General features: G+C 50.1%; 1 protein-coding gene across 1 annotated transcript in view; it reads left to right on the top strand.

The window, feature by feature from the left end:
- The window catches only part of LOC311321361 (interleukin-1 receptor accessory protein-like 1), a gene marked incomplete at both ends in the record, with an annotated part of 171,107 nt that extends 151,962 nt beyond the window's left edge, over positions 1 to 19,145 (top strand). Inside the window, 4 exons of the mRNA XM_084453329.1 lie at positions 3,314 to 3,459; positions 9,760 to 9,906; positions 14,614 to 14,784; positions 18,397 to 19,145. Of these exons, the coding sequence (XP_084309455.1) occupies positions 3,314 to 3,459; positions 9,760 to 9,906; positions 14,614 to 14,784; positions 18,397 to 19,145 (1,213 nt within the window). The remainder of the gene's footprint in view (positions 1 to 3,313; positions 3,460 to 9,759; positions 9,907 to 14,613; positions 14,785 to 18,396) is intronic.
- Positions 19,146 to 20,058: the final 913 nt, after the last annotated feature.

The following is a 20,058-nucleotide window of genomic DNA, read 5'->3' as shown; positions in this document are numbered from 1 at the left end:
GAGAGAGATGGGGTAGAGAAAGAGAGATGGGGTAGAGAGAGAGATGGGGGATAGAGAGAGATGGGGGATAGAGAGAGAGAGAGAGAGAGATGGGGTAGAGAGAGAGATGGGGTAGAGAAAGAGAGATGGGGTAGAGAGAGAGATGGGGGATAGAGAGAGAGAGAGAGAGAGAGAGATGGGGTAGAGAGAGAGATGGGGGATAGAGAGAGAGATGGGGATAGAGAGAGAGATGGGGATAGAGAGAGAGATGGGTAGAGAGAGAGATATGGGGTAGAGAGAGAGAGATGGGGTAGAGAGAGAGATGGGGGATAGAGAGAGAGATGGGGGATAGAGAGAGAGAGAGAGATGGGGTAGAGAGAGAGATGGGATAGAGAGAGAGAGATGGGGTAGAGAGAGAGATGGGGGATAGAGAGAGAGATGGGGGATAGAGAGAGAGAGATGGGGGATAGAGAGAGAGAGATGGGGTAGAGAGAGATGGGTTAGAGAGAGAGAGATGGGGTAGAGAGAGATGGGGTAGAGAGAGAGAGAGATGGGGGATAGAGAGAGAGATGGGGTAGAGAGAGAGATGGGGGATAGAGAGAGAGAGATGGGGTAGAGAGAGATGGGTTAGAGAGAGAGAGATGGGGTAGAGAGAGATGGGGGATAGAGAGAGAGAGAGAGATGGGGTAGAGAGAGAGATGGGGGATAGAGAGAGAGATGGGGGATAGAGAGAGAGATGGGGGATAGAGAGAGATATGGGGGATAGAGAGAGAGATGGGGGTGTAGAGAGAAAGAAATATGGGGGACATAGAGAGAGAGGTAAACAGAAATGTGCAGAGCTTTGCTAGAGAGGGGAAATATCCATATGCCAGCTCATCATAGCCCTTGACATCTCCCACGTGTCAAGTGCTGTGTGTGTGTGTGAGTGTGTGTGTGTGTGTGTGTGTGTGTGTGTGTGTGTGTGTGTGTGTGTGTGTGTGTGTGTGTGTGTGCGTGTTGTACTTTGTAGGATTCATCCAGCCTATTTTAGATCCACTTGTGGCCGTCTCTTCATCTGCCGTTGTAACTTTGATATGGAAATTACTCAAATGACAGAATTGCCTGAGGAACATCAACATAAAAGAGACTTTTGAGCCTTTTGGAAAACATGTCAGCGCATGACGACAGAGGGTAACAGCTGTGACCCCAGAACGGGGTCTCACGCAGCCAGTGGTCAGAGAAAGATGTTGTCAGACTTCAACATTCAAAATATGTGAGAACTATGTTACATTACATTACAGTCATTTAGCGTACGCTTTTATCCAAAACGACTTACAGTAACTGCATTTAATGTACGTAGCCAGTGTACTAGTGCTCGCCAGAACCCCCAAGTGCATCTCGTTTCTAAAAGTGACTAAGAGCTTAATCTTAAAAAAAAAGTGCTGAAGCCAAAGTGTAATTATGTGAGAGTCGTGGAGCCTGTTGTGTTGAAGGGATGCTCTGACACGTTACTTACATTCAGACACTTCAAAGAAAGGGGGCCGTCCCTATGGGCTTGTCAATCAGGAGTCCTCGGACAGGATTGGAGAACGACTACCGCTGGTCCGAATTGGAAGAATTGGACGACCTCCGGTTGGACGCATATGCTGGCAATTCACTCGTCTGCATGTGTGTGTGAGTGCGTGTGTGAGTGCGTGCGTGTGTGTGTGTGTGTGTGTGTGTGTGTGTGTGTGTGTGTGTGCGTGTGTGTGTGTGTGTGTGTGTGGAACATCAAGGACTTTTCCCGCTCTTTCATCTCTGTCCAACCATACTCTCTCCACTCTACCAGTCCCCGTCTCTTACACACACTGGCACACCGCACGTGTGCATACACACTCACTCACACACACACATGCTCACACACACACACATACAGTACATGCACACACTCTCTCACACACACATGCGCGCACATGCACACTCGCACATGCACGCACACACACACACACATGCACAAACACACACACACACGCACACGCATGTGTGACATCCAAAGCCTTGACAGACATCACAGATTCCTGAGCTCTAATGGTGCAGAGAAAATGTTTAACGTAGATAGATAGATAGATAGATAGACAGACAGACAGACAGACAGACAGACAGACAGACAGACAGACAGACAGACAGACAGATAGATAGATAGATAGATAGATAGATAGATAGATAGATAGATAGATAGATAGATAGATAGATAGATAGATAGATAGATAGATAGATAGATAGATAGATAGATATCAATTTACTGATTTAATTAAAAACTAGAAATGGTGCTGTGAGAGCACAGACCTCTGAAAGCATTCTGTGGCTCTGTGCTCTATTAACACATCCATGCTCTGTGCGCAGCTAAATTGAATGGGTTCTAAATTGGCCCATGCTACACCCCTCCTCCGAGTTTCATGAAAAGTGGTCTGGTAGTTTTTGCTTAATCCTAGTCCAAAAAATGAATGGCTGGCCCGGCCGTGTTTGGGCGATCCAGCCATGCAATTTCAACCCAATTACACAATCAGTCAATACCATCAATCATTGGTAGAGGTCTGCACAATCACATTGAAGGAGTCATACTGCTTGCTTGATCTCAATTCTTCTCGTTTTCCTCATTATGGAGATCACCTGTGTTGTATAATCAACTAAAAGGAACTGTCATGCCAACTAGTGTCCGCTTGTCAAATTGTGTCCAGGGTGATGTCTGTCGTTGCTATACCAACGTTACGTGCTAGCATTCCTGACATTCACGAGTAGCATGCGCACGTTCGCTTGATCTCAGAATCGCCACCGATTACTGGTTAGCTATAGCACGTGAAATTTGTGTTCGTGGAAGCTAAAGCTGTCCGATGGAAAAATGTCAGCAGAATTCTGTAATCAGCTCGATATAAACTCCATATCCCATGATGCCGAGGAGTTTGATTAATGGTCATTAAAGATATATTTGATTAATTGACCATTAAACATATTTGAGTGGCCCCAAGCGAGGAACCTTGTGTATGACGCCCACACAGCCGCGCGTCACATTAGCCATCTATCATAAAACGAGGCAGCGTCTGTAAACATAAATATCATTATTTCATACCCACCCGACTCTCCCTGCAGTGCTAGATTCATTTACTAGTAAATTGTTTTTCTGCCGTTGTCCTGTTGCCATGGTAGCCGGTATAAATAATTTCTCTAGCTAATTATGTGTCCACTTATCCAGCAGCCCTCCCCCATCCTGGGCAAATTAAACCATTGCCCTGTTTCTAGTAACGTCCGTTTTTGTGCAAAAAAAATAGTTTTTTTTGCAGTCCTTCCAGAGCTGTGTGTTGTATGTCGCCCCCTGCAGGACAATCCGGGAGCACCTGGGGGAGCAGGAGGTGTCCGTCTCCCTGACCATGGACTCTGTGGAGGAGGCGGACCTGGGGAACTACTCCTGCTACGTAGAAAACGCCAACGGCAGGCGGCAGGCCAACATCCAGCTGGTTAAGAGAGGTAGGACACACACACACACACACACACACACACAAACACACACACACACACACACACACACACAGGTCATACATAAACACACACCCTTACGCTCCAAGGTCATATAGCACACGCCATGGCGGCCATGGGTTAAGGTCTCAGGACACTTGTCTTATGACTGTTCCTAAAGCTCGGACTGAGTTGAGCAAGAAGGCCTTTATGTTCTCTGCACCATCTGCTGGAAATAGCCTGAATTTAAAGACATTATAAAGTAAATTGCAAATGTTTGAATTGATCATGTATCTGTGTTGTGTCAGCAACTATACTGTGAGCACTGCTGCGCTTCTTGGCCAGCTCTCTCTGGTAAAAGATATTTTAATGTAAATGAGACAAACATGGTTAAATAAAGGTTAAATACAAATATATCAAAATGAATAAAACACCGTAGGGGAGCAGACTGGAGAAGCAGTCAGGGGAGATTCAGATGTAAAAGCCTCTCCCTCTCTTTGAGTTCCCCCTGTCAATTACTTTGTCGAATTGCTGCGTTTACAAAACGAACAGAGAAAGAAATTGGATGCTCTGAACTGCCTGGAGAGCCGGCAATTTTCTCTGGCTTCTCTGGCGTTGGGATCCCATGTCAGAAAAGCGCTTTCGTTGCGTGTGAGTGAGTACCTACCGCCCGTTTAGGGTTTGACACTCTGAGAAGTGAAGAGGTGTTTCTGGGAGACGCTGCCATCGGGGAGGCTAAGCCAGACAAATGCCAGGTGCTGATCTCTCTCCTGTCTCTCTGATCGGTCAGATCATTTCCTCTCTCTCTTTCTCTTTCTCTCTGTCTCTCTGAGATTGGGAAACTAACTGTGTTCAGCGACAAGAACCCTTTCGTTTCTAACGTTAAGCTATGGAAACGCTACAGTGCATCGATGACATCATTTGCTTCTATGAATCAGATGTAAATGACCTTCAGGACTTCCTGCCTTTATCCTGACCACAGCCTTTCTCACTGTACAGGAGACAGCAGCCTCACATTCGTTAACTTCCTCGGTGTCACAATCTCAAAGGGTCATGAGAACAAAATTCAAAACCGCGATCTATCGAAAACCAATGGAACCAAATGGCAACTCCTGAAAGGGCTCTGTTAAGTCCCGGAGGAATTCACTACCCAGGTCACCGACATGAGGGGCCACTAGGGGTGTTATTGATCGAGCTGTGACCCGTGCCCAACAAACTCCAATGAACAACTTAATAGATAAGCGCAACAGAGACATGGAGTCCTCAAGACTCATTACTTGCATTACTAAATGAATGCATTCCGTGGCTCTGCACACGTGCACAGGCTCTTGCTGCATTCGTTAGATCGAGAGCTTTATGTCAGTCCAAACCTCGCGTCTCTGTGACATTCCCATGTCGAGATACGGATGTTTCAATTCCCCCACTGACTGGAATTTTGTGCTCCAAAAAAGTTTAAGTCCAAAAAAATGAATGGAGGTGAATGGCCTGTCGTGTTTGGGCAGTTCATGGATCCACCCAGTGATTCATATCCGCTCCAAAATTTAATGGGTACTAAAGTGGTCCATGCGACACCCCTACACTGAGTTTTATGAATATCTGTCTGGTAGTTTTTTCGTAATCCTAGTCCAAACAATGAATGGAGGTGAATGGTCGGCCCAGACGTTTTTGGACCGGCACCGTGATTAGGATCTGCTCCAAATTGAATGGGTTCCAAGTTGTCCCCAGACCCCTTCACAGAGTTTCACGAAAATCGGTGTGGTAGTTGTGTAATCCTGCTAAAGAACGAACCAACCAACCAACACACACTACCGAAAACATAACCTCTCGCTCTGCGCTGTCGTTGGGGCAGAGGTAATAATAATGAAACACTGGCTAATTTTACAAATGGAACCTATACTGAATGATGTATGGACAGTATTAACCCCACTCATTTTACATATAGAAGAGCTCCAACCCTCAGAGACACACTGGTCCACTTAACGGCACAATGTCACAGTCCTTCCAAGTGTCAATTCCTCTCATACCCATGTGTGTGTGTGTGTGTGTGCGTGTGTGTTTGTGTGTGTGTGTGCTTGTATGTATGTGTGTCTGTGTGTGTGCGTGCGTGTTTGTGTGTGTGTGTCTCTAGTAAACAATTTTACAGTTGGTGGTTATGTAAGTATTTCGGTTCTCTATCAGCCCAAAAGTTGTCAGTGGTGCATAAATTTACATAGTAAGATATTTCCTCTTTTAAGCTTGCAGCTTTTCAGATGGCTTTGATGGCAGCCCACTTCCATTTCATGTATTATATTAAAGGATTTATACCGAGGACGGAATATTGGACTAAATCACAAAAGATAAGGCTGCCCTTTAACATTTCCAAAAATCAATTTTCCCAATTTTTCATGTGGGAAAGCTAGCATTTTGATTACTTCTGACGCCTGATTCCAGCCATCCGTGATGCAGATGTACTATAGATGCTGCATCTAGGGGTTTATACTCCATATATACTGAATAAATACAGAAATGAATTTGCTTTTATCTGAAAACTCAATATGTTATCCTAAATGGGTAGATTTGTACAGATTGCGTGCACACACACACACACACACACACACACACACACACACACATACAGAGAAATTCACACAGACAACACACACACACACACACACACAAACATACAGAGAAATTCACACAAACAGACAACACACACATACACGAAATTCACAGAGACACATAATATACACACAATACACACACACACACACAACACACACACACAAACACGTGGGGGGGGGGGTATAGGCTGTACCGCAGGCAGAGCAGCCAAGAGAAGACAGGATACAAAGTGGAGCCGTCTAATGCTTGTGGAGGTTTGCTTCGGTGCTCCAACAAACATAGAGCCAACTTCCTCATTCACTCACACACTTATCGCCACAGCACCAGCTCCTTTAGGCCCATCAGCGCTTCCAAAGGATGTAGCCTGCACAGTCCATTTAAATTTAGGTCACCGTTTCCGGTTTTTGCCTGTCGATGCGGTCTCCGTTCAGAGACCCGGGAGCCGCGTACTCTCCCGAAAAGCAACGGGGAGGGAGACGGCGCCCGGCCGAGGGACGGAAATAGGACCGGCTAATTAGACGGGGCGGAATTGAGAGAACAAAGCAAGCTTTTGAAGCGGCTCTTCAGAGGTCCGTCCTACCTGTTAGATCTCGCGCTTAAACTCGCAAATTCCTCTGCGCGTTCCCCCCCCCCCCCCCCCCCCCCCCTCTGCGCGTGCGCTTGTCTGTCCGTCTGCATCTCTCTGCGTCCCGTCCTATTTCCCATTTACAAACGCGTTTTTGAAGTGGCACGGCGGCTGCAGATAAGGAGCGGGCCAGACAAAGTGGTTTTCCAGGGTGTGACCGTCTTGATTTATTCACTTGGCATCGCTAATCCACAGGGCGGTGGCCCTGGGGGGGCGGGGCTGTAGAGGCCGATAGTAAATCGCCTGGGCTTAAACCCCCCCCCCCCGCCCCCCCCCCACCTTAATGTAACCACTTGGTACCTGACCACTGGCACCTCCTCAGCATCCCCGCAGGGATGATAATTGCGGTGGTTATTATATCGTCTGGCACCGTGGCCGGCTTTAATAAGTTATTCATGCTGGCCGGTCAGCCTGACGGAGGGGGGGGATTTGGGGGGGCATGGTTGGGGGGGGGGGTCCCACCACGAGATGACTCCGCCCTCTGACTCTGATCTACCGGGCGTGGCGCGTGGGCCGGGCGGAGTTGATAATTTACTCTGGGTCCGGTCAGCTGTAACGACAGGTGATGTGCGCTCCCCAGGGAGGGGGGGGGCGACAGACCTTGGCTTTGACAGACATTGTTTTCAGCGCTGTTTGTTTTGGTGCGTGCGTCCCGTTTGTCTCTGCGCCGTCGAAGCCCAGGCCTTGAGGCGTAATGGATGAGGAGGCCGTCGTGTTCGTCTTGGTAACCTGCGGTTCGCGGACAGCTTCGTTGGCGTTTTTTTTGTTTTTTTTCAGCGCAGGATGTTTAATCTGAGTTGAAAATGGCAGGTCATCTAACCCATGTGGCATCGCTGATTTGTCCGAATGTAACCTCTCCCCCTCCGTCACACACACACACACATACACACACACATACACACACACACACACACCTTACACCCAAGGCATGGCTAGGAGATGCAGGAGAGAGGGAGGAGAGGGAGGGATGGGGAAGAGATGAAGGAGATAGAAATGTTTTGAGGGTAACACAGAGGGTTGTGATCACGTAACGCGGATTTACCTCAGCCCAAAATTAATGTACGTGTAAGCCTACAAGAAAAACATAACGTAAAATAGAAACGTTAAATAAAAAGTCTCAAACCTTCGACAGGAAGAAATATGTTTTGGCGTCAACGTAACATGATGTCGCAAGTGCTGTCCCATTCCTTATTATACCAGAGAGAGAGAGGGAGAGAGAGGGATGAGAAGGAAGAGGGAGAGAGAGGGAGGCGAGAGGGAAGGGGGGGAGAGAGGGATGAGAGAGATGTGGAGGAGAGATGGAAGGAGAGATGGAAGGAGAGATGGCGTCGGGGGGCAGCTGATGCGCCCGCCGGCGTCGGGTAAGTCTGTATGAGATCTACGGCCGGGCAAGCGAAGCCCCGCCCCCCCTGCGGTCAGAGATAATTTCTCTTCATCTCCTCCGGATCAGAAGGGTCCGGAACCAGACAAGGCAGGATGTCCGTCTCCTCCGGCCTGGTCCAAGACGTCTGACGTCCCGCCGACGGTCAGTCTGGGGGGGGGGGGGGTGGAGGAACGATGACAAGGCGGGCGAGGGGGGGGGGCGGGGGGGTAGGGTCGGCGTCCGTGAAGGTTGGGATCTGGACAGGCGTGATAAAGCAGCAGCTAGCTGCGCTTGTCCGGTTTTCGGGACGTCATCTTTTATCAGCCGGGCTGTCTCTCCGCGTGACGGACGGGGAGGAGACAGGCGTGGATGGGGGGGGCGTAATGCGGTGATGGATGGTCACATTCGGAGTCCAGACCCGGCGACACTAGACATTAGTCAGCCAATGAGGCCTGACCTCCAGGGGGTCCGGCCGGCCGCAGCTGGCCAATGGGGGGACAGTGGAGCCCGGAAGGAGGCGCTGTGGGCGTCGGTGTTCCAGGAGGAGGGATTCGAACCCCCTTGGAGCAGATTTGTGCGAGAAGTACGAACTGATCACCTTCACGCTGGGACACATAGACTCTGCTGGGGCTGTTCACCGATATCTTCCTAAGTTTCCTTTTTAAATTTCGCTTGGATTTGTTCTTGAGAAAGATTCCTAAGAAAAGTCTACGGCCCAGTCCCGATCTCCCCCCTAAACCATCAAGCCCTGAACCCTCACAGACTTATTGACCTCACCTGGTAAAGTGGTTGAGTGTGAGAGGCTGCAAGGGCTTGTAATGGTATAATAAGGAATGGGACAGCACTTGCGACATCATGTTACGTTGACGCCAAAACTTATTTCTTCCTGTCGAAGGTTTGAGACTTTTTATTTAGCGTTCCTATTTTACATTATGTTTTTCTTGTAAGCGTAAATTAATTTTGGGCTGAGTTAAATCCGCTTTGATAACCTATCTGTCAAAATATTGAAACCAAAATAATTATAAGGCAACAGTACTTGTGCAGATAAGCAAATCCAGCTGAAAACATGAAAACATATTTTGTTTTTTAGCGTGAACGCTAGGGTTGGTTGATCCATCCGTGCTTGTTTATTGGATGTTCTTCAGGTAACCCCATGCTTCACGTCACAATCATAATGAACTGTGGGTAATTCCCTTAGGAAAAGTCTGCAGAAGTACGGTAAGGGGGCATAAAGGGCTCAAAATGTCTGCCAGAGAGACCTCATGCACTTGACGATTTGACAGTGGGACAGCCCTAAGCCCTCACACACTTAGCCTGAGTCCGTAAGGGCGGACATCGGGACTGGACCTACGTCAGAGTCAAAGATGTGGCGTGAACAGGCCCGGGCGTTATGCATGCGTACACACTTCTATTGAGTACAAAATAGTGAGTATTATTAGTATAATACTCACTTCATACAAGCTTGAGGGGAAATGTAATACTGTCAGCAATCACAACACTGACTGTGTACAGGGGGCGAGTCGCCAATTTGAATACCGATTGTGTACATGAGTGGCCGGCGCCCCTCTTTGAGGCAGTGGCAGCACGCCGCTCTTGACAATGAGCTACAATCGCTAGCTCCGCGGATCTGTGTGGCGAGATCGCTGAGATGATTATCTCTATCTCCCCTCCTCCCCTGCTCCTGTCCCCCCCCCCCCCCCTTCCTCCCTCCCCTCTCTCTCAGCGGAGCTGATGTACACCGTGGAGCTGGCCGGCGGGTTGGGCGCCATCTTGCTGCTCCTGATCTGCCTGGTCACCTTGTACAAGTGCTACAAGATCGAGCTCATGCTCTTCTACAGGAACCACTTTGGCAGCGAGGACTTGGACGGAGGTAAGAGGCCGTGTGTCAACGTCGGCGCGAAATACCACACCCCGCACGTTGTAAACGGTAAATACCACACCCCGCACGTTGTAAACGGTAAATACCACACCCCGCACGTTGTAAACGGTAAATACCACACCCCGCACGTTGTAAACAGTAAATACCACACCCCGCATGTTGTAAACGGTAAATACCACACCCCGCACGTTGTAAACGGTAAATACCACACCCCGCATGTTGTAAACGGTAAATACCACACCCCGCATGTTGTAAACGGTAAATACCACACCCCGCACGTTGTAAACGGTAAATACCACACCCCGCACGTTGTAAACGGTAAATACCACACCCCGCATGTTGTAAACGGTAAATACCACACCCTGCATGTTGTAAACGGTAAATACCACACCCCGCACTCGACGTGTCGTCAGGAGGAGGCGGGATTCGAACCGCCGACCCTACGACCGTTGAACGACCCGCTCTACCTCCTGAGCCGTAGCCGTCCGTCTGTCTGTATGCTACTATGAAAGTGTGGTATGTGATGTATCTCTCATATTATCCCGAGTGTGTATACGTCTCCCGCAACACAGGTCAGGATGTGATCGTCCCGCCATGAATTTATACCATAGGGATTACCGACCCAAGCAAGGGAGACCAGCAGTCATCGCTGTCTGTCTCGGGTAAAGTGCTTTGAATAGAATTCGCCCGAATCGCAATCCCGGACCCAGAGCCATAAGCGGGGGGAGCTGGCGAGTTCAACAGCGGCGGAAATCGAATTTGCACGGGACGAGTCGGGGGGGTGGAGGGGGGTGGGCTCGGGTTATCGTCCGCCCGCATTGGCCAGGACGAGACTTCATTCCGTTCCCGTTAACGAGTCTGCGCAGCGCCGCGGCTGGATGGCGTTCAAGAGAAGCAGATTGCTTTTAAAGTCGGCGGCCCGGGTGGAGGAGAAGGTGTCATTAGCGATGAGAGACACGCTGTCCTCTTCTCCTCTCTGCCTCACTCTCTTCAAACCCAACCCCCCCCTCCACCACACACACACACACACACACACCAGACTCCGTCCTCCACCTGTCTCCCAGCGATTCCGTTTACCTTGAAGCCCCGATACGCCTGACACTTCAGTGGAGGCCATTAGCCAGGGGTCTGCGTGGGGCTTTGGGCCGGGAAGCGGGGCTTTTACAATAATAAATGGCTTGGAGGCAGATAAAGAATATGGCCGCCCAGAGGAGGTCCCGGAACGCAAGGCCTAACGGCGGTGTCTCCTTTAATTGCGCAACCTGAGTGAGTGCAGCGAGACCGAAACGGATTTTCAATTTGCTTCCCTTTTAAAGAGATCAGTTTCAATAAGTCTCACGCGCGCGCACGCGCACACACACACCCAGATTAGTTGCTACTGGTAACAAGGACCTTCAGTTCATCATACTCATAGATCCTCCAGAGACATCTGTACTGCCCCCCCCCCCCCCCTCCTCCTCCTCCTCCCCCCTCCTCCTCCTCCACCCCCCCCTCTCTCATCCCTCTCTCCTCCCCTCCTCCCTCTCCTCCCAGGGAGGACAGACGTCTGGTCTGGTTGAAGAGAGCTCCAGGTGCCTTAACTGCGTGGCGCCAATTCTGCCAATAGAAGTCCAACTCTGAGAATAACGTCTTCTCATTCCACTGGGCCGGTCGAAGCAATATAATTTTTTCATTCGGCCAGGCCGGTCGGGGCAGTGTTATTTGTCGAAAAGAAACAGGCATTACAGGTATTTTTATAGGGAAAATCCACACAAATCCTCACATGTAGCGCCGACAATTACTGAACACCGTGAGATTGTAATGAGCTGAAGGTTCCCCCGCGTGCTCCTCCAGCCGGCTGACTTGTGTCACGTCCTCCACATTAGCGTGATCTATAACCGAGCTTCACCCCCCGGTCCCAGGACTCCTTCTCGCCACGGGTTCAGGAGTTCAGCTTCCGACGGTGGGGGCTCGGCCCTGCACATGCATAAGTCACACCCAGACCCGGCCCAGCTGCTCCCCCTCCATCCCTCCCTCCGTTTCTCTCTCCCTCCTTCTCTCTCTCTCTCTCTCCTCATCCCTCTACCTTCCTCTCGCTCTCTTCATCCCTCTCCTTCTCTCTCTCTCCATCCCTCTCCCTCTATTTCTCCACCCCTCTCTCTCTCCCTCCCTCCCTTTTCCTCTCTTCATCCCTCTCTCCCTCTCTCTCTTCATCCCTCTCTCCTTCCCTCTCTCTCTCCCTCCCCCTCTCTCTCTATCTCTCCATCCCTCTCTTTCTATCTCTCCCTCCTTCTCTCTTCATCCTTCTCTCCTTTCCTCTCTCTCTCCCTCTGCCTCTCTCTATCTCTCCATCCCTCTCTCTCTCTATCTCTCCCTCCCTCTCTCTCTCTCTATCCCTCCATCCCCCTCTCCGACCTCACAGACGAGTGAAATAGATGTGGATCTGCCCACATGCCTGCACTTAATCATCTCAACCTGCCCAGGGGCGATGTGTGTGGATGAGAACACGGACCTACATGCCACAACTGGAGTTCAGGTGGAAGGTTATTCTGCTTGTGCTAAACCGCCTGTTTGACCTACAGCCTCCCTGGGGAACTGACGAGCTGCTGCACTCTATACTACAGCATAGTATATACTCTAATAGGCACGCTGCTGTACTCTATACTATGGTATACTCTAATAGGCAAGCTGCTGTACTCTATACTACGGTATATACTCTAATAGACAAGCTGCTGTACTCTATACTACGATATACTCTAATAGGCAAGCTGCTGTCGGTAAAGAGAGATCATGGAAGAATCAGCCAATAGAGGAGCGGTATATATCCCTCCTCCTCCTCCTCCTCCATCCTCCTCTCCCCTCCTCTCCTACTCTATCCTGTCCTCTCTCCTCCGCTCCCCTCCCCTTCCTCCTCTCCCTCTCTCCTCCACCGTCCTCCTCCTCTCTCCTCCCCTCCTCCTCCATCCTCCTCCTCTCCTCCGCTCTCCTCCCCTCCCTCCTCTCCTCCTCATCGTCAGGAGCACGACCACACCCCCGGCCCGCCGCTCTGGCCGGAGCTCTAAGTTCTGGTTCCTGTTCTGGTTCAGGTCTTTTACCCAGAGATGAGGAAGCCGCAGCACTAACCCTAACCCTAGTGAGTTTACCCGAGGGAGGGACAGACAGACAGACAGACAGACAGACAGACAGACAGACAGACAGACAGACAGACAGACAGACAGACAGACAGGCAGATAGACAGACAGACAGACAGGCAGATAGACAGGCAGACAGACAGACAGACAGACAGACAGACAGACAGACAGACAGACAGACAGGCAGATAGACAGACAGACAGACAGGCAGATAGACAGGCAGACAGAAAGACAGACAGGCAGACAGACAGAGACAGACAGGCAGACAGACAGACAGACAGGCAGGCAGGCAGGCAGGCAGGCAGGCAGGCAGACAGGCAGACAGACAGACAGACAGAGAGAGAGATCCCTGTGTTGTCATCCGGGGCTCCCGGGAGAAGCTGGCTCCTCCGTCTCTCACGTTCCGCCATGTCTGGAGCGCGGCGCGACTCGGCGTCCCGCCCGGTCCCCTCGCCAGAGCGCTGCTCGCCGCCCCGACGCCGGGGGGAAAACATTAACGCTGCCGCGCCTTCCGTCGCGCCTCCCCTCCCCTCCCGCTCAGATCCAGCATCAATCAGGGGCGGATGCAGTCGTCGCCAATGTCCTCCAGTCTGGGGTGGAGGGGGTGTGTGTGTGTGGGGGGGGGGGGGGGGTTCTGCCTCCGCCCAGGGAACCGGGAGGTTCTAGTCTGGCTGGCGAGAGGTCGCGGTGTTTGGCAGAGATGAGATGTAGTGATGAGATGGAGGCCGATGAGCGGAGGCTGGCACCGGGGCCGGCGCAGACTGACACACAGGTGTCACCGACTGGGCCGTCCCGCTAGGCTCTCTTCTGTTCGGCTCGGCTCTCTTCTGCTCTCTCTTCTCTTAGGTTTTGCTCTGTTCTGTATTGTTCTGCTCTGTTCTGTTGTTTTCTGTTCTGTTCTGCTGTGTTCTGTTCTGTTCTGCTGTGTTCTCCTCTGTTCTGCTCTGCTCTGCTCTGCTCTGCTCTGCTCTGCTCTGCTCTGCTCTGCTCTGCTCTGCTCTGTTCTGCTCTGCTCTGCTCTGCTCTGCTCTGCTCTGCTCTGCTCTGCTCTGTTCTGTTCTGCTGTGTTCTGTTCTGTTCTGTTCTGCTGTGTTCTCCCCTGTTCTGCTCTGCTCTGTTCTTTTCTGTTCTGTTCTCTATTCTGTTCTGCACTGTTCTGCACTGTTCTGCTCTGTTCTCTTCTGTTCTGTTCTATTCTCTTCTGTTCCGTTCTTCTCTTTTCTGTTCTGCGATGTTCTGCTCTGTTCTCTGCTGCTGAACAGATACTCTCATGTGTGCTATGAGAATGACTCATGGTCTAGTTAAGGTCATCCAGGTTGTTTTGTTTCACATTCACATCCTCAGTATTGTTTTGTCCACTGTTGAAGGGCCTTGGTCATGTCCTTGCGTAATCAATGTTATCAGATTTACATTTGCTATGGTTGAAGCTTTTGTTATTGTTGTTGTTGATTCAAGTATAGTTTAAAAAAAGGCCTTGGTTATTGGTATATATTTTCTTATTGTAATCGACTCAAGCTCATTCTAAAAGCTGGTCAAATACACTGTCCACGCTCTGCTTAGTGAGACAATCTCTGTCCTTGTGTCGCAGATAACAAGGACTATGACGCGTACCTGTCCTATACCAAAGTGGACCCTGACCAGTGGAGTCAGGAGACCAGAGAAGAAGAACGCTTGGCCTTAGAGATGCTTCCTGACGTCCTGGAGAAACACTATGGGTATAAACTCTTCATTCCAGACAGGGACTTGATCCCCACAGGAAGTGAGTTCTTTTCTTACTGTATGTCTGTACTGTATACTGGATATCGTAGCACCCTGTATGTGTGCGTATGTGTGCTTGTGTGTACGGTGTCGTGCTAAAGCTGTTTGTAAGCTTTGTAAGAGTAATGTTTGATGTTCATACAATTTATTTTTTCATGCTTATTCAGTTATGTTTTCCATTTACAGTACAGTATCCAAGCTGTGCATTGTCTTGTGTTTGTGTCATGCTGTGTGTGTGTGTGTGTGTGTGTGTGTTCTGAATGTAGATGTTCTGGCATCCCACTCCAGTACACACAGTGATCTTGTGATATACTATAACTATACTACACTGTACTATACTATACTATACTATACCTGAATATAATATACTGTAGGGAAGGCAAGGCAAGTTTATTTGCATAGCACATTTCAGCAACAAGGCAAATCAAAGTGCTTTACGTGAGACATTCAAACATGTATTACTGTATATAACAGGGTTGATGTATAGTACTGTATATTAGAAGAGGGTAGAACACATCCTCCTACTGAACCCAGCTGGCTCTGTGGTCATGTGACATGGACTAGGACGCACGTACTGAAGGAAAGAGAAGCACCTAGAACACAGTATACAGCATGGCCGTTCTGAACATGTTCAACTCATCAGCTCGGTCGCTACTCCTCAGGGGAGGAAGGTCTAGTGTAACAGTAGAGGATGCAGGAGTTAAAACTAACTTTTTGGCGGTAAATTTAAAAAAAAGCCAGAATTTTTACCAGCCGTTGGTTAATAAATACAGTTAATTTTAATCACTGAGAGGATGGAGCACTGATCCAGTCCCAGGCATGACATCACGACTGTTTGATGAATACATGATCATGATTCAGCATGTTTTACAGACAATAGTGTCAGATCAGTGAACGCACTGATACTATTCCGAGACTATTCCGATAGTCTTGATCTGAGTGTTTCACCTCCCTGTATTCCTCTTCACTACCGCACGTGTTCCATCGAAACTCCCCCGGATCACCTCTCATTCATCGCTGTTGATAGAAATATACTGTTTCTTTGTGTGTATTATAAAGGGGACTGTTATTATATGGGACCCGAGGCATTAAAGAACATGGTCGCCGGGAGACACGGGGGTGCTTTGGCTCAGGTCATGTGACGCATTGTTAAGAGATTGGTCCAGTCGTTTGCGGGCCCGTTTAGGCCACAACCATTGGCCCTGAGGCTCAAACTGTTTCAACCAGACACACTGAGACGCTCAGTGAAACTAGACGGGTTTACTTATACCTGTTTTACATCAAGATTAGCGCCTATAAAAACTATAAAGCACATACTGCAGCACCTATAATCAGGCTTTTTAGCAACTTAGCCAGACCCCCCCAGGTCCTAATGCCCCCAGTCCCATATCGAGCTGGAATAAACTACTGTCATCATCACTGGGAACATCACAGTTGAAACCAGAGCATATAGTTTATACCAGAGCTCTTCAAGTCCCCCTGAACGCTAGACTCTAGATTATTTTGATGCATTTCTGCCAGTCTCCTGATCACACTTTGAATGTTGAAATATCTATGTTTAGGTTTCACCAATGATCATTTCCAGGATGACACAAGACTTCTTCGAGGTACTGCCTCCCCGGCCACCCACACTGCGCCACGCTGTGAGACGCTGGGCTCAAGCACTTTATTTTGCTGTTTTTCACCTACATTTACAAATGGAAAATATCTACCGATAAGTTATGCTGTAATAAAATGATTGCGTTTCAGTAGTTCAAATAATTCAAAACCACGTGTAAATAGCTAATGAAAGTATCCCTAGAGTTGCAACTTAATCCTAAACATAATTATAACGAGGAGCCAAATCTCGGGTTAGTAATGTATGCATACCTGCTATTTATAATGCATACCTGCTATTTTGATAACATCGGTATGGCAAAATAAAGTGCATTAGCAGCCCATCAGTTGAGGCTGTGCTTTGTTCACGATGAAAAACCGCACACAGTAGTTCCCTTGACTGCAGCCCTGCCGCGTTGAAAAAACAGCCGCACGTTTCATAAAGCGTTCCGTCGGCGGGGGGGGGTGGGGGGTGGGGGGGAGGGGGGGGGGACGGCGCGGCCAGAGCCGAGACGAGGGGATTCTGTGGGGCGGCGGCCAGTTATAGGCTGAGTGGACGACGCTGACTTATGGTTTGGAGAGGAGGTTGGCTCGGCGCTCCGGCCTCGTCTCTCTGTCTGCCAAGCCCCCCCCGGGGGGCTCGGCCGCAGCCCGCCACACACCCACTACAAACAGCCCGTGTGAGAGAGAGAGATGGAGAAGGATTATGAGAGACGGAGAAAAAGAGATAGAGACAGATGGGAGACGGAGAGAAAGAGGGAGTGGAGAGAGAGAGAGGGGGGGGGGGGGTGGGGGGGGGGAGACAGAGAAGGATTATAAGAGAGACTGAGAGGAGAAAAAATGTAGGGCAGGTGGGGGGTGGTGCTGTACATAGCTGTGACAACAGCAGACACACACACACACTCAAACACACGCACACACACACTCAAACACTTAAGAGTACACACACACACACACACACACACACACACATCCTCTAACCCACAAGAGGTGCCAGAGGTTTGAAGCCTGGTTAAATAATCTCCTGAAGCTTTGCTGGAGGAGCTCCCCTGTCTCTGTCTGTGGTTGGTCCCTCTAGTAGCGTGAGGACAGACGCAGAGGGGACTGCTGTTGTCCCTGTCAGAGCAGGACAGACGCAGAGGGGACTGCTGTTGTCCCTGTCAGAGCAGGACAGACGCAGAGGGGACGGCTGTTGTCCCTGTCAGAGCAGAACCACACACAGGAGCACCTTCTGCAGTGGGCTTACAGTAGGCCATCAACACACTGGAACCGCAGGCTACTGTACATGTTATGGAAACAAAACACACACGAAATTCCCGTTGTTTCTTCCTTTCTTTCGACTACCCCCCCCCCCCCCCCTTCTTCAGACACATACACGCACCCACACACACACATTACATTACATTAATCTAGCAGACGCTTTTATCCAAAGCGACTTACAATAAGTCTCTCTCTCTCACACACACACACACACACACACTAACACACAAACACACACACACACACACACACACACTAACACATAGATCAATGTCTCAGATCAACGATCGTAATACTAAGATAATTGCAATCAGATGACATCTATCAGGTATGGACCTCAGATGGTTCTGGAGAAGACTGGATGGTTCTACAGTTGGACTCTCTCTTCCTGTACGGCCCCAGGGTAGCTACAACACACAGTATGAAAGACAGGGAACCGATAGATCAGCTGATTGATGTGATAGTGTTCTGTTCTGTGTGTGTTCATTGTCTTTTCTCTCCTCTCATGGTCTGTGTCATCTTCTGTATTGATACCATGTACTGTACACACTAACTGGAGGCCTTCAGTCATAATCACCTTATCAGCCTATTAATCGGTTTGTTCTATTGTTAATTCATACCATGGTTCTCATCTCTTCTACCTCTCTCACTCTCTCCTTCCTCTCTCTCCCCTTCTCTCTCCTCTCTTCTCTCCCCCCTCCTCTCTCTTTCCCTCTCTCCCCTCCTCTTTCTCCCCCGGCGGTCCCTCTCTCCTCAGCGTACATTGAGGACGTGGCGCGCTGCGTGGACCAGAGCAAGCGCCTCATCATCGTCATGACGCCCAGCTACGTGGTGCGCCGCGGTTGGAGCATCTTCGAGCTGGAGACGCGCCTGCGCCACATGCTGGTCAGCGGCGAGATCAAGGTCATCCTGATCGAGTGCGCCGAGCTGCGCGGCATCATGAACTACCAGGAGGTCGAGGCGCTCAAGAACGCCATCAAGGCGCTGACCGTAATCAAGTGGCGCGGGCCCAAGTCCAACAATCTGAGCTCCAAGTTCTGGAAGCAGCTGCAGTATGAGATGCCCTTCCGGCGCACCGAGCCCATCGTCGCCCACGAGCAGGTGCTGGACGTCAGCGAGCAGGGCCCGTTCGGCGAGCTCCAGACCGTCTCCGCCATCTCCATGGCGGCCGCCACCTCCACCGCCATGGCCACGGCGCACCCGGACCTGCGCTCCACCTTCCACAACTCCTACCACCACACCCAGGTGCGCCAGAAACACTACTACCGCGGCTACGAGTACGACATCCCGCCCGCCGGCGCCCTGCCGCCGCCCATGGCGTCCCTGGGCGGCCAGCACACGTACTGCAACATCCCCATGACTCTCATCAACGGGCAGCGGCCGTCGCAGTTGGCGGGCGGCGCCGTCAAGTCGCCCCGGGAGCAGGGCGCGGAGGAGGCGCACGCCAACAACGCCATGCTGCCGCTGCTGCCCAGGGAGACCAGCATATCCAGCGTCATCTGGTGACGAAGCAGGCGCCGGGGGCGCGGAGCGTCCGGTGGACGAGGAGGAGGGCGCGGGCGGGGGGCGTGGCCGATGGGGGGGGCGCGGCCGCCGGACCCCGGCGGGGCCGACCGAAGCCGTCGCACCGGGACACCGCAGGGGACGAGGAACACAGGACACAGGGTCACCGGGGTCGATCTTGTCCCGGGAGGGGTTTGTCGTAACGTACGGTGCATCCGGAAAGTACTCGGCCCACTTTATGTTTTTTTTCCGTATTTTGTTATGTTACGGCCTTATTTCAAAACGGATCAGAGCCCAGACTTGAGCCCGAAGATCTGGAAATAGCCGTGCAGCAACGCTCCCCGTCTAACCTGACAGAGCTTGAGAGGATCTGCAGAGAAGAATGGAAATACCCCAAATACAGGTGTGCCAAGCTTGTAGCGTCATACCCAAGAAGGCTTGAGGCTGTAATCGCTGCCAACGGTGCCTCAACAAAGTACTGAGTAAAGGGTGTGAATACTTATGTACATGTGATATTTCAGTTTTTTATTTTTAATACATTTGAAAACATTTCTAAAAAACTTTTTTCACTTTGTCATTATGGGGTATTGTGTGTAGATGGATGAGGGAAAAAATGAATTTAATCCATTTTGGAATAAGGCTGTAACATAACAAAATGTGGAAAACGTGCTTGAGTACTTTCCGGATGCACTGTTCAACAGGAGAAAACAGGCCCAGTTTGGTCTGAAACATGCCTGTGTTAACACTTCGCTTATACACCCAGAAACTCATGGTAGACAGGGTCTTGTACATATCTGTCTGTTTCTTTGTAGCATCAGTATTTTTTATGTTTTATTTCTTTTTCTCTTTTATTTTATTTGACCAGTTTTACTCATCAGATTTTCTGAGTCAGTTTTTGACTTCCTGTTTTTTTGTT

Source organism: Borostomias antarcticus (assembly GCF_949987555.1).
Source record: "Borostomias antarcticus genome assembly, chromosome: 19".
NCBI classification, from domain to species: Eukaryota; Metazoa; Chordata; class Actinopteri; order Stomiiformes; family Stomiidae; genus Borostomias; species Borostomias antarcticus.
This window is presented reverse-complemented; position numbering and strand designations above follow the sequence as displayed.